This window comes from Sardina pilchardus, chromosome 4 (genome assembly GCF_963854185.1).
Source record: "Sardina pilchardus chromosome 4, fSarPil1.1, whole genome shotgun sequence".
Lineage (NCBI taxonomy): Eukaryota > Metazoa > Chordata > Actinopteri > Clupeiformes > Clupeidae > Sardina > Sardina pilchardus.
Genome location: NC_084997.1, coordinates 11,630,379 through 11,643,031, shown reverse-complemented (window position 1 = coordinate 11,643,031; position 12,653 = coordinate 11,630,379). Strand labels below are relative to the sequence as shown.

Sequence of the window (12,653 nt, the reverse complement as noted above, 5' to 3'; positions counted from 1 at the left end):
AAGTATATTGCAGCTCATCAGAGTTTCAGTACAACTGTATCTATATTCAGCTAAATTAGTAATGCAATGTCAGCACACACCACCATGAACACAAACACCAAAGGGCCTTTTTACATATAATTTTGTCTTCTCAGAAATGCCTGACTTTGAGCTTCCTGATGACCTCAAGAAGACTATCTGCCTGAGAGCTGGAAGTACTCTCAGGCTGTTTGTGAAGATACTTGGAAGACCAGCACCAGTGGTCACCTGGAGGAAAACCGGTGTGGAACTTTCAAGTCGTGGATACATTGAGACAACTGAGTCTTTCACTAGTCTAACTGTTGAAAAAGTGCATCGTTATGATGCTGGCAAATACTTAGTGGAGGCTGAGAATCCATCTGGCAAGAAGATATCAACCATTATAGTCAAAGTCTATGGTAAGAAATGTAAAATCACAAACTTCTTTATTTATACAGCATGGGAAATATAATAAATCTAATTATATATTATTCTGCAGTAACACATATCATGTTTCATGATTTCAGATACTCCTGGACCTCCTGGTGCAGTAAATGTCAAGGATTACACTAAAGAATCTGTTGTTATCACATGGGACGTGCCAACTGTTGATGGTGGTGCACACATAAACAATTACATAATTGAGAAACGAGAAGCTTCCATGAAATCATACAAAACTGTTACAACTGAGTGCAGGAAGACTTTATACAGAATCACAGGTCTTACTGAAGGAACATATTACTACTTCAGAGTATTGCCAGAGAATATGTATGGCATTGGAGAACCTTGTGAAATCAGTGAACCAGTTTTGGTGTGTGAAGTTCCTTCAATTCCAGTTGATCTTCAAGTTGTTGGCATTAACAAATCTTCTGCTGCCCTTCGATGGGAGAAGCCACTATATGATGGCGGCAGCAGAATCACTGGTTTTGTCATTGAAGCCTGCAAGGTGGGAACAGACCGCTGGTTGTCATGTGCCACTGTCAAATCTTCAGCTCAACAATACACTGTGGATTCTCTGACTGAGAAAGATGAGTATCTCTTCAGGGTGAGAGCCTTGAATAGCAGGGGTGCTAGTGAGCCAAGAGAAATCACAACTCCTGTTACAATTGAAGATCAGAAAGGTAGGTCATAGTTAGTTTATGCTAACTGAATACAGAACATTTACTGAAGTTATGAAATGGTCAAGATCATCAATACCTCTTAATAACTTTTACTAACTGCTTTATTTTCCTTTTCACAGCTGTGCCCAAGATTGATCTTACCAGCATTCCCTCAAGGATTGTCAATGTACATGCTGGCAAACCAATTGTGCTCAAAATTCCCATCAAGGGAAAACCTGCTCCAGTTTGTTCTTGGTTCTTCGGTGGTGTCCAGATGAAGGATAAGCTTGATTGCATCAAGATTGAAACAACCGCCACATCCACCACACTCAATGTGCGTGAAACAACAATTCATGACACTGGTGATTACACACTCCAGGTGAAGAATGAGTCAGGTGTGGCAACAGAGATCATCAAAATCATTATTCTTGGTAAGTTATAGCAATATCCCACTATATGCTACTCAGTATAAAAAGATGTATGTGCTTCAAATGGCAGCTGGAAACTACAAATTAAAATGTGTGGTTTTTTTAATTATTTGTCTTTATCTTCACAGACAAGCCTGGAATACCCATTGGTCCTCTCAGAATTGATGAGACTGATGGAGTATCAGTCACTGTCAGCTGGGAACCACCAGAGAAAGATGGAGGTGCTAATATCAGTGGTTATATTGTTGAACAGCGTGAGGCGCACCGACCAGGATGGACAACAGTATCTGAATCAGTGACAAGAACCACATATAAATTTACTAAACTAACTGAGGAAACAGAGTATGTGTTCCGTGTTGCTGCATCCAATCGCTTTGGCATGGGACGTTTCTTGCAATCAGATGTTGTTGAGTGCAAGAGTCCCAAGTGTAAGTACAAGTTTTGTTGTTCGTTTTTATTTTTGACATCGATAAACCTCATGTGGTCAATAACTAAATGCATTTCTCTTTTTCTTTAGCCATATCTTCACCACCAGGCACACCAGAAATACTTGATGTATCTCATGAAGGTATGACTTTGTCCTGGACACCACCAGAAGATAATGGAGGTTCCACAATTGCTGGCTACAATATTGAGCGCAAGGAGACCAGATCTGACAGATGGATGCGCATCAATAAGAACCCTGTGACAATGACCAGATACAGATCTACTGGTCTGGTGGAATTCCTTGAGTATGAGTACAGAATAATTGCCATCAACTCCCGAGGCAATAGCAAACCCAGCGCATGTTCTAAACCTGTTGTTGCAATGGATCCAATTGGTAAGTAAAATGAAATGTTGAAAATACACATGCCCGAAAAATAATGTATAAATAATGTATTTTTAGCTCATACAAGTACTCATGCATGGACTCTTACATGTATTTTCTCTCAGAACCACCTGGTCCACCAGTAAGTCCAAAGGTTACTGATACCACCAGAACATCTGTTTCCCTTGCTTGGCTTCCTCCTGAGGAAGAGGGAGGCTCTGTGGTGACTGGATATCTGGTTGAGATGCAGAAGGTTGACCAAGTTGAATGGACAAAGTGCAACACCACACCAACAAAGATCTGCGAGTATACTCTGACACACATGCCACAAGGCGCTGAATACAAATTCCGTGTGATGGCATGCAATGCTGGTGGAGCTGGAGAACCTGTCGAGGTTCCAGGAATTGTCAAGGTCACAGAAATGCTTGGTAAGGATGACAATAATATCTTTGTATTATGTATTGTTATTATTACCACAAATCCAAACTGTTGATTGAATATGTGTTTAAGGGCATTAAGATGGAAGTGGTTTGTAATATATGGAGCGTTAACGTTTGTTTGGGCCTTTTCAGACTATCCTGATTATGAACTCGACAAGATGTATGAAGAGGGATACATTGTCAGACAGGGTGGAGTTGTCAGTTTGTCTGTGCCAATTAAGGGCAAACCTCTCCCAACTTGCAAGTGGACAAAAGAAGGCCGTGATATTTCTCACAGAGCCATGATTGCCACTGGTGAAGAGCGCACTGAGCTTATTATTAAGGATGCTCACAGAGATGACACCGGCACTTATGACCTCGTCCTGGAGAACAAATGTGGCAAGAAGGCTGTTTACATTAACGTTAAAGTCATCGGACATCCCGACACACCTGAAGGTCCTCTTGAATTTGATGATATCCAGGCACGCTCTGTGAGGGTGAGCTGGAGACCTCCCTCCAATGATGGTGGATCTGATATTCTTGGCTACATTGTGGAGAGACGTGAAGTTCCAAAAGCAGCCTGGTATACTGTGGATTCAAGAGTGGTTGACACATCTCTTGTAGTTAAAGGACTCAAGGAAAATGTTGAGTATCACTTCAGAATATACGCAGAAAATCAATTTGGTGTCAGCAGATCCCTGAAATCAGATGAATCAGTTACACCCAAAACACCTCTCAGTAAGTATTTTTATCAGTCATTTTATCCAGTATATTCACTACAAAAAATAGCTGAGTGAGTTTCACTGATCATTCTACTCTCTCTTTCAACACAAAAGGTCCTCCAGAGCCTCCCTACAATCCTCCAGAGATCATGGATGTCACTAAGACTACCATTGGTCTTTCTTGGTCAAAGCCCAAAGACGACGGTGGCTCTCGTGTCACTGGATACTATGTTGAGAGAAGGGAGGTGTCTACAGAGAAGTGGGTCCGTCACAACAAGACTCACATCACCACAACAATGTACACCCTCACTGGACTTATCCCTGATGCAGAGTATGTTTTCCGTGTGGTTGCCCAAAATGATATTGGTCAGAGTGAACCTGGAGCTGTTTCTGAATCGGTTGTATGCAAAGATCCATTTGGTAAGAACAGAATAATAACAAACATGACATGCTTATTATACACAAACAATTATCAATTTCACTGACAAATGCTTATTTGCTTTCATGTATTGCACCTCACAGACAAACCAAGCCAGCCAGGAGAAATCGACATTGTCTCCATTACCAAAGACAGCATCACCATCCACTGGGCTCGTCCAGAATCTGATGGTGGTAAAGAGATCCTGGGATACTGGGTTGAATACAGACAGGCAGGTGAAAGTGCCTGGAAGAAATGCGCAAAGGAACGCTCTAAAGACCGTCAGTTTACTATGGGTGGTCTTGAGGAGGCAACTGAGTATGAATTCAGAGTGATTGCTCAAAATGAAACTGGTTTGAGCAGACCTCGAAGAACTGCCATGGGAATAAAGACCAAATTGAGTGGTATGTTCTCATAGTATCTCAGGTTGTATTTTATTAATTCATTGTTTCTGTTGGCCTTTCTGGTTTAATTTACAGTATATGACATTTATTTTGTTACAGTTGGAGAGGCTCCAGCACTCAAGGAAGAGATTAAAGATGTCACCACTAAGCTTGGAGAACCAGGAACATTGACCTGCCAGATTGTTGCCAGACCTCTTCCTGAAATTAAATGGTACAGATTTGGAAAGGAATTGATCCAGAGCCGCAAATATAAGATGAGCTCTGATGGCCGTAACCACTCTATAACAGTGGTCACAGATGAGCAAGAAGATGAGGGCCTGTACACTTGCAGAGCCATAAATGAGGCTGGAGAAATTGAAACCAGTGGCAAGCTCCGTTTGCAGGCAGCACCTCAGTTCCATCCTGGATTCCCTCTGAAAGATAAGTACTATGCTGGATCAGGAACAAGCCTTCGCCTTCACGTTGTCTACATTGGACGACCAATCCCGTCAATCATGTGGTTCTATGGCAAGAAGCCTCTGAATCCATCCGAGAATGTCATCATTGAAAACACAGAGAGTTACTCTCACCTTGTGGTCAGAAATGTCCAGCGTAAGACAAATGCTGGAAGATACAAAGTGCAGTTGACTAACAAATTTGGCACAGTTGACACAACTCTACGTGTTGAAATCCAAGGTGAGTCATATACATGGCAGACTCAGGTTCAGACATGGTTTAAAAATATATTAAGTAATAAGAATGTATATTAATAATTGCAAAGAGCGACAGTGTTTCACCAATGAATTTGGTTTCATTTCAGATAAACCAGTCATCCCTGAAGGACCAATGGTCGTTGATTCTATTCTGAAGAGTGCTGTCGTTATCAGCTGGAAGCCACCAAAGGATGATGGCGGTGCAATGATTACCAATTACGTTGTGGAGAAGCGCGAAGCTAAAGAGGGAGAGAAGTGGCATCTTGTGTCATCCTCAATTTCAGGAACAACTTGCCGTGTTCCAAATCTGACTGAGAATGCTGGATACTACTTCCGTGTCTCCGCACAGAACCAGTATGGCATCAGTGAGGCACTCGAAATTCCAGCTGTCCTCATCCTCAAGAGTCCATATGGTATGTAAACTCTTTAGACTCAGCTATTATTATCATTTGCCAGATGTATGTCTGCTTTATTGTTCGAAATGTTATTCCATATTGCTTTACACAAAGTATCATACAGTCCAACATATTTTAATGTCATAAATAGATCTAGATCTATTCTTTTGTGAATAATTACCTTTTTCTTGTGTTTTACAGAAAAACCTGGAATTCCTCAACAGCCTGTTGTTACAGAGGTCACAAAGGATTCTTGTCTTGTATCTTGGAAGGGTCCAACCCATGATGGTGGTGCCAAGGTCAAGGCTTACTACCTTGAAAAGAGGGAGAAGAAGCAGAATAAATGGATCGCCGTTACAACTAAAGAAATCCAAGAGACCCATTATGAGGTTACAGGACTCCTTGAGGGCTTTGAATATGAATTCCGTGTCAAATGCGAGAACATTGGCGGTGAGAGTGACTGGAGTGAGAAATCAGAGCCCATCATTCCAAAGTCGGACCAGAAACCTCGTGCTCCAATGTTCAAGGAAGAATTGAGAGATATGATTGTGAAATATAAAGCACATGCTACCTTTGTGACAAAGGTTGTTGGTAATCCCAAACCTGTCATTAAATGGTACAAGGGTGGCAAAGAAATTCTACCAGATGGAGTGAAGATCAAGGGTCAAGAATTCAAAGGAGGATACTACCAACTTGTTGTCTCTGATGCTGATGAGAGTGATGCTACCACTTACCAGATTAGAGCAACAAATTCAAAGGGATCCATTTCAACAACTGTGAATTTGGATGTTGAAAGTAAGGCTGAGGAAATATTCAATTTGATAATAAGATTTGTGTGCATGCCCTATTTCAATTTCAAGCTGTTACATGCCCAAAATTATGAATTTACATTACATTTTTACACTGTTCTCTTTTATGAAAATAACATTTTCACTTTCTTTTTTTAGTTCCAGCAAAGATTTACCTGCCCCAGCATCTGCAAGGCTTTGGAGCTGTCCATGCTTTTTGTGGCGAAGTGGTCACAATCAAGATTCCAATCAGTGGAAAACCTGAGCCTGCAGTTGTATGGCAGAAAGGAAAAGAAATAATTGACAACACTGCATATCATCAAGTGATATGCACAAGATCCTTTACTTCCCTTGTATTCCCTAAGGGAGTCCAAAGGAAGAGCGCAGGTTACTACATCTTAACAGCAAAGAACAGATTTGGAACTGACAAACAAACCATTGAATTGGATGTTGCTGATGTACCCAGTCCACCTAAAGACATGATTGTCAGTGATGTATCAAGAGATTCTCTCACTTTCACATGGAGTCCTCCAGCAGATGACGGTGGCACACCAATAATTAATTACATTGTGGAGAAGTGCCCCACTACTGGTGAAAGATGGATCCGTGTTGGAACAACAAATGAAACTACAATAACTGTAATCAGTCTCTTTGGCAAGACCAAGTACCAGTTCCGTGTCATTGCTGAAAATAAATTTGGTGTGAGCGAACCATCTAAGCCTACAGAGCCTGTGACCACAAAGGAAGACAAAACAGTCATCAGAAATTATGATGATGAAGTGGATGAGACTAGGGAAGTGACCAAGGATGAAGTCCCTAATTCGAGGGTTAAGCATGTGCCTACTCGTTACAACATTGCTGAGGAGTTTGCCCGCTCTGGACATTTTGGTACAGTTCATCGCTGTATTGAAAAGAGTTCAAAGAAGACTTTCTTGGCCAAATTCATTAAAGTGAAAGGTGCAGATCGTGAGCAGGTGGTTAGAGAGGTTGAGACCCTTAACCTGGCCAGACACAAGAATATTATATATCTGCATGAGACCTTTGATAGCCTGGAGGAATATATCTTGATCTACGAATTTTTGTCTGGCGATGACATATTAGACCGTCTTGGCACCTCTACCTTTGACCTGACAGAACAGGAAATTGTACGCTACATGAGACAGGTCTGTTCCGCTCTTGAGTTCTTGCATAGTCACAACTACGGTCACTTTGACATTAGACCTGAAAACATCATATATACCACAAAAAAGAGCTCAACCATCAAGATTATTGAAATGGGCCAGGCAAGACTTCTGACCCCTGGAGAAAATCTTAGGATCCAGTTCAGTGCACCTGAGTACTATGCACCTGAAATCCACAAGCATGATTTGGTTTCTACAGCAACAGACATGTGGTCAGTGGGTGTTCTGGCATATGTGCTTCTCAGTGGCCTTAATCCATTCGCCGCTGAGTCTCAGCACAAGATGGTTGAAAATATTACAAATGTGGAGTACATATTTGACAATGATGCATTCAGAGACATTAGCATTGAAGCTATGGACTTTGTGGACAGACTGATTGTTAAGGATAGGAAGAACCGTATGACTGCCTATGAGGCACTTGAACATCCCTGGCTGAAAATGAAGATTGAAAATGTCAGCAAAAAGGTGATCAAAACCTTGAGACACAGAAGGTACTACCAGACATTGATTAAGAAGGAATGGAGCACTGTGATCTCAGAAGCACGTATTGCCTATGGTGGTGGTTACAGAAACCAAAAGGGTCTTACATTTGAAAGAGTGAAGGTTGGAATTCCTGAGGAAGGCCTGAGACCAGGACCTGTTATGCATGGTTCTGCTGAGGAAGGTGGACATGTGAGATTCATGTGCAACATCGCAAACTATGACAGAAACACAGAGGTGACATGGTACCATGGTTCTCGCAAACTAGTTGCTAGTCATAAGTATGAAATCAGCTATGCTAATGGATTTGCCAGCATCTATGTGAAGGACATTGAGGACTCAGATGATGGCTTGTACAGATGCAAAGTTGTTAATGAGGAGAGGGAGGAAAATTCCTATGCAGAGATCTTTGTGGAAAATGTTAGATCTCTTCGTGAGTACTACGTGGGACGCACAGTTAAGAAACTGAGGAAGAAGATTGATCAAGCTAAACTTCTTTACAGGCCTCCTGAGTTTACACTGCCTTTGTTCAACCGCACAGCATACATTGGTGAAGATGTACGGTTTGGAGTTACAATTACAATCCATCCAGAGCCACAAGTCACTTGGTTGAAGGCTGGACACAGAATCAAACCTGATGACAGCAAGTACACCTTTATAAGTGACAAGGGTCTCTATCAGTTGCTTATTCACAATGTTGGACTTGATGATGATGCTGAGTACACGGTCATGGCTCATAACAAGTTTGGTGAGGACAGCTGCAAAGCCCGCCTCACAGTAACCCATCACCCAGTTGTTGAAGAGACAATGAGGCCCATGTTCAAGCGGCTTTTGGCAAATATGGAATGTACTGAGGGAGAAAGTGTCCGCTTTGACTTGAGGGTGTCTGGAATTCCTTCACCTACCCTGAAGTGGGAGAAGGACGGCAAACCTCTGGAATTCAGACCACAAGTTGCAGTTGTTCAAGAAAGTGCGGACTACCATGTTCTCCACATTCGAGAAACTCTAATTGAGGACTCTGGTACATATAGAGTCACTGCAACAAATTCATCAGGATCAACAACTTGCCAGGCCACACTTAAGGTTGATCGTCTTACCTATACCAGGAGAGAATTTAAGAGTGAGGAAGACAGACAGAAATATGTTCAGAACCAAATTGAAAAGACACTGAAGATGGCAAAGCACTTCTCAAGCACAGAGGTTGACACAACATTCAATCTAGCTGCACAAGAAGCTATGAAAGAAGTTGCAGAACTATATAAACCAGCATTCAGCACAAAGAATGTCCAGGGTGAATTTGACATTACAGTGGATAAGACAGCAAAGAAAATAAAGGTAGAGGAGAAGACAATTCGTATGCCCTATGAAATTCCAGAACCTCAGGCTCATGATCCAACTGTTCTTGAGGAGGACATGGGTATCAAACACTTTGTTCCCTTGTCTGAAATGAAGTGGTACAAGAAGCTTCGTGATGAGTACGAGGTACCTGAACGCATGGAGAGAATTGTGCAGAAGAGACAACGGCGCATTCGACTTTCCAGATGGGAGCAATTCTATGTTATGCCACTCCCAAGAATTACAGACCAGTATAGGCCAAGGTTCCGTATTCCTCATCTCACACAAGACGATCTTGAAACTGTAAGACCTGCAAGGAGATCACCTTCTCCTGAATCAGTGGCATCCTTCAAACAGAGAAGAAGGTCTCTTGGAGATTTGTCTGAGGATGAACTTCTGCAGCCTGAGGCTGAATATATGAAATCAAAGAGAACTGAAGAGGAGCAGCAGATGCTTGAAGAGGAGCTTGAACTAGGCTTCTCTGCCTCCCCACCAAGTGGCAGTCCAGTACGCTTTGAACTGTCTTCACTGCGCCGTGCATCATCAAAGGCTGTTGCAATGGCTGAGATGAAGCATGAGGAAAAGAAACAGCGCACCACTGTTGCTCAGTTCCTTAGGAGAAGAAGGTCTTTGTCACCAACATACATTGAGCTGATGCGCCCAGTGTCTGAATTGATAAGACCTCCTCGAGCTCGTCCCGCAGTGGAAGTTGAGGGAGAGGCTATCGAGAGAAGATCACCAACCCCTGAAAGAACACGTCCTCGCTCTCCTAGCCCAGTTTCCTCAGAGAGGTCATCCAGGTCATCCTCAAGGTTTGAGAGATCTGCCAGATTTGACATCATGTCAAGATATGAATCAAGGAAAGCAGCTCTTAAATCTGAGAGAAAATACCAGGTTGTTACCCAGACACCATTCAGCCTTGATCATACTCCGCGCATTACTGTGAGAATGCGTTCTCATCGTGTGCCATGTGGTCAGAACACAAAGTTCACATTGAATGTCCAAGCCAAGCCAGACGCAGAAATCAAATGGTATCATAATGGACAGGAAATTCAAGAGAGCAGCAAGTACCAGTTCACAGATATGAGTGGAGTTTTGTCTCTAAAAGTCCTTGATTGCATTGCAGAGGACAGTGGAACATATCGTGTTGTCGCCACAAATTCAAAGGGAGAAGCATCCGACTATGCCACTCTTGATGTTTCAGGTGGAGAATTTTCCACATATTCCTCTCGCCGTAAAGATGAGGAGACCCCTGCGACATTTGTCCCAGACATCACAAAAACTGACCACTACCATGTATCATCAGTTAGAGCTTCTTCCTCTTCAAGAACTCACCTTGAGATCAAAGAAACCTCAACAAAGTTCATGGAAAGACGTGAGGTATCAGCTTCAGAGTATGCTGCAGCAGAGAGATTGGCATCATCACCTATAAGATATGCTTCAACTGAGTACTTGTCTTCTGCATCTTATTCATCATCTGAAAAGTTTGCTGCTACAAAAACAAAGAAAAAAGTTGTTGAAGAGATTAAGAAGGTGAAGGCCACGTTGTCTGCAAGAATCCTCACAAAGCCCCAGTCAACTACAGTTTCTGTTGGGGAGACAGCAAGATTCACATGTGATATTGATGGTGAACCAGCACCAAGAGTGACATGGTTGCATGAAGGAACCACCATTGTGTCCTCTCACCGTTATCAGGTGACTACAACACAGTACAAGTCTACATTTGAAATCACCTCGGTTGAGATTTCTGATGAGGGCAACTACACAGTGATAGTGGAGAACTCAGAGGGCACTCAAGAAGCAATATTTACTTTGACCATCCGTAAACCACCACCTAAAGAGGAGGTTGTTGCCCCACCTCCAAGTGTGAAGTCCCCTGAGCCTGAGGTAAAATCCCCAGAACCTGCTCAGGTTACCTCACCAGAGCCCCGAGTCAAATCACCCGAGGCTGTGAAGTCACCAGAACCAATTGCTTCACCACCAACAGTAAAGTCACCAACCCCAATCAAGTCTCCTGAGCCAGTGACTTCGCCCCAGAGGGTGGCATCCCCACCAACGGTTAAATCTCCAGAGCCCATCACATCACCTGCAAGGCTCAAATCTCCAACACCAATCAAATCCCCTGAGCCAGTGACCTCACCACCAAGGGTGAAATCTCCAACGACTGTCAAATCTCCTGAACCAATTGCTTCACCTGCAAGGGTGAAATCTCCAGTGACTGTCAAATCTCCTGAACCAATTACTTCACCTCCAAGGGTGAAATCTCCAACAACAGTGAAATCACCTGAGCCAATCACCTCACCTCAAAGGGTAAAATCTCCACCAACTGTAAAATCTCCAGAGCCAATCACTTCACCAGCGAGGGTGAAATCTCCAACAACAGTAAAATCTCCAGAGCCAATCACCTCACCGCAGAGAGTGAAATCTCCTCCTACTGTAAAATCTCCAGAGCCAGTTGCTGCACCTCCAAGAATCAAATCTCCAGTGCCAATTGCTTCACCTCCAAGAATCAAATCTCCAGTGCCAATTGCTTCACCACCAAGAGTGAAGTCCCCAACTACAGTCAAATCACCAGAACCAATTACCTCACCAATGAGGGTGAAATCCCCACCCACAGTCAAATCACCAGAGCCTATCATGTCACCTAAACGGGTAAAGTCCCCAACACCAGTTAAACCAAAGATTGTTCAGCAGCTTAAAGCAGAGGCTTCAGAGGACAAAGTGAAAATGTACTGTGTTGCTGAAAGCATGGTGAAGGAAGTTGTGTGGTACAAAGGCAGCAAGAAATTGACACAAGGCAGTCACTATCAAATTCAAACCTCTGCTGATGGAACCTGCTGTATGTATATCTACGACGTCTCTGAGAGTGACCAAGGTGAATACACCTGTGAGATTACTACAGAAGGAGGAATGTCCAAAACATCATTCTCCTTCACTGGCCAAGTGTTCCAGAGCATATACTCAAAGGTTACAGCTTTTGTAGCAACGCACATGGCAATTCAACGTAAGTGACAGATTTACTATTAATCAGAACATTTTATCAGTTATCATATACATCTAGAGGTAAAAGCCTGTTTTAAACATGTAAATAGATATGTAGCTTATTCATTCACTTGTACGCAAGACAGCCGAATATCTCAAAAATATTTGTCCTCTTTGCATTGCAGAATCCGTAAAGACCTCTGAGGTCATGGGTCATGGATTCCAAGAGTCATCTGAAATGATGGTCATGAAAGAAAGTTCCGCTTTTTCATCCAAATCTGTCCACATGGAGAGCTCTGTTCAAGAGTCCTCATTCAGCAGTTCCAGCATGGCTGAAATGAAGTTGGCTGAAATGAAGTTCGAAACAATGTCTCAATCCAGCATGTCCTCAATGACATCTGAGTCTGTTTACGCCATGAGTTCAAGTATGTCAATGTCAAGTCACTCACATGTAGAGGGGTCCTCCATGAGAGCCATGCTGCACAGTGGGCAAGGTGAGTTATC

The 12,653-nt window shown here is 42.7% G+C and overlaps 1 protein-coding gene across 1 annotated transcript in view; it reads left to right on the top strand.

Annotated features, from left to right (window-relative positions):
• Positions 1-12,653, top strand: part of ttn.2 (titin, tandem duplicate 2) — a 165,278-nt gene that overhangs the window by 151,174 nt on the left and 1,451 nt on the right. Inside the window, exons 214-227 of the mRNA XM_062534131.1 lie at positions 135-416; positions 525-1,118; positions 1,238-1,528; positions 1,654-1,953; positions 2,043-2,345; positions 2,459-2,761; positions 2,906-3,490; positions 3,589-3,894; positions 3,997-4,296; positions 4,396-4,971; positions 5,096-5,401; positions 5,585-6,178; positions 6,331-12,171; positions 12,335-12,643. Coding sequence (XP_062390115.1) covers positions 135-416; positions 525-1,118; positions 1,238-1,528; positions 1,654-1,953; positions 2,043-2,345; positions 2,459-2,761; positions 2,906-3,490; positions 3,589-3,894; positions 3,997-4,296; positions 4,396-4,971; positions 5,096-5,401; positions 5,585-6,178; positions 6,331-12,171; positions 12,335-12,643 — 10,890 coding nt within the window. The remainder of the gene's footprint in view (positions 1-134; positions 417-524; positions 1,119-1,237; positions 1,529-1,653; positions 1,954-2,042; positions 2,346-2,458; positions 2,762-2,905; positions 3,491-3,588; positions 3,895-3,996; positions 4,297-4,395; positions 4,972-5,095; positions 5,402-5,584; positions 6,179-6,330; positions 12,172-12,334; positions 12,644-12,653) is intronic.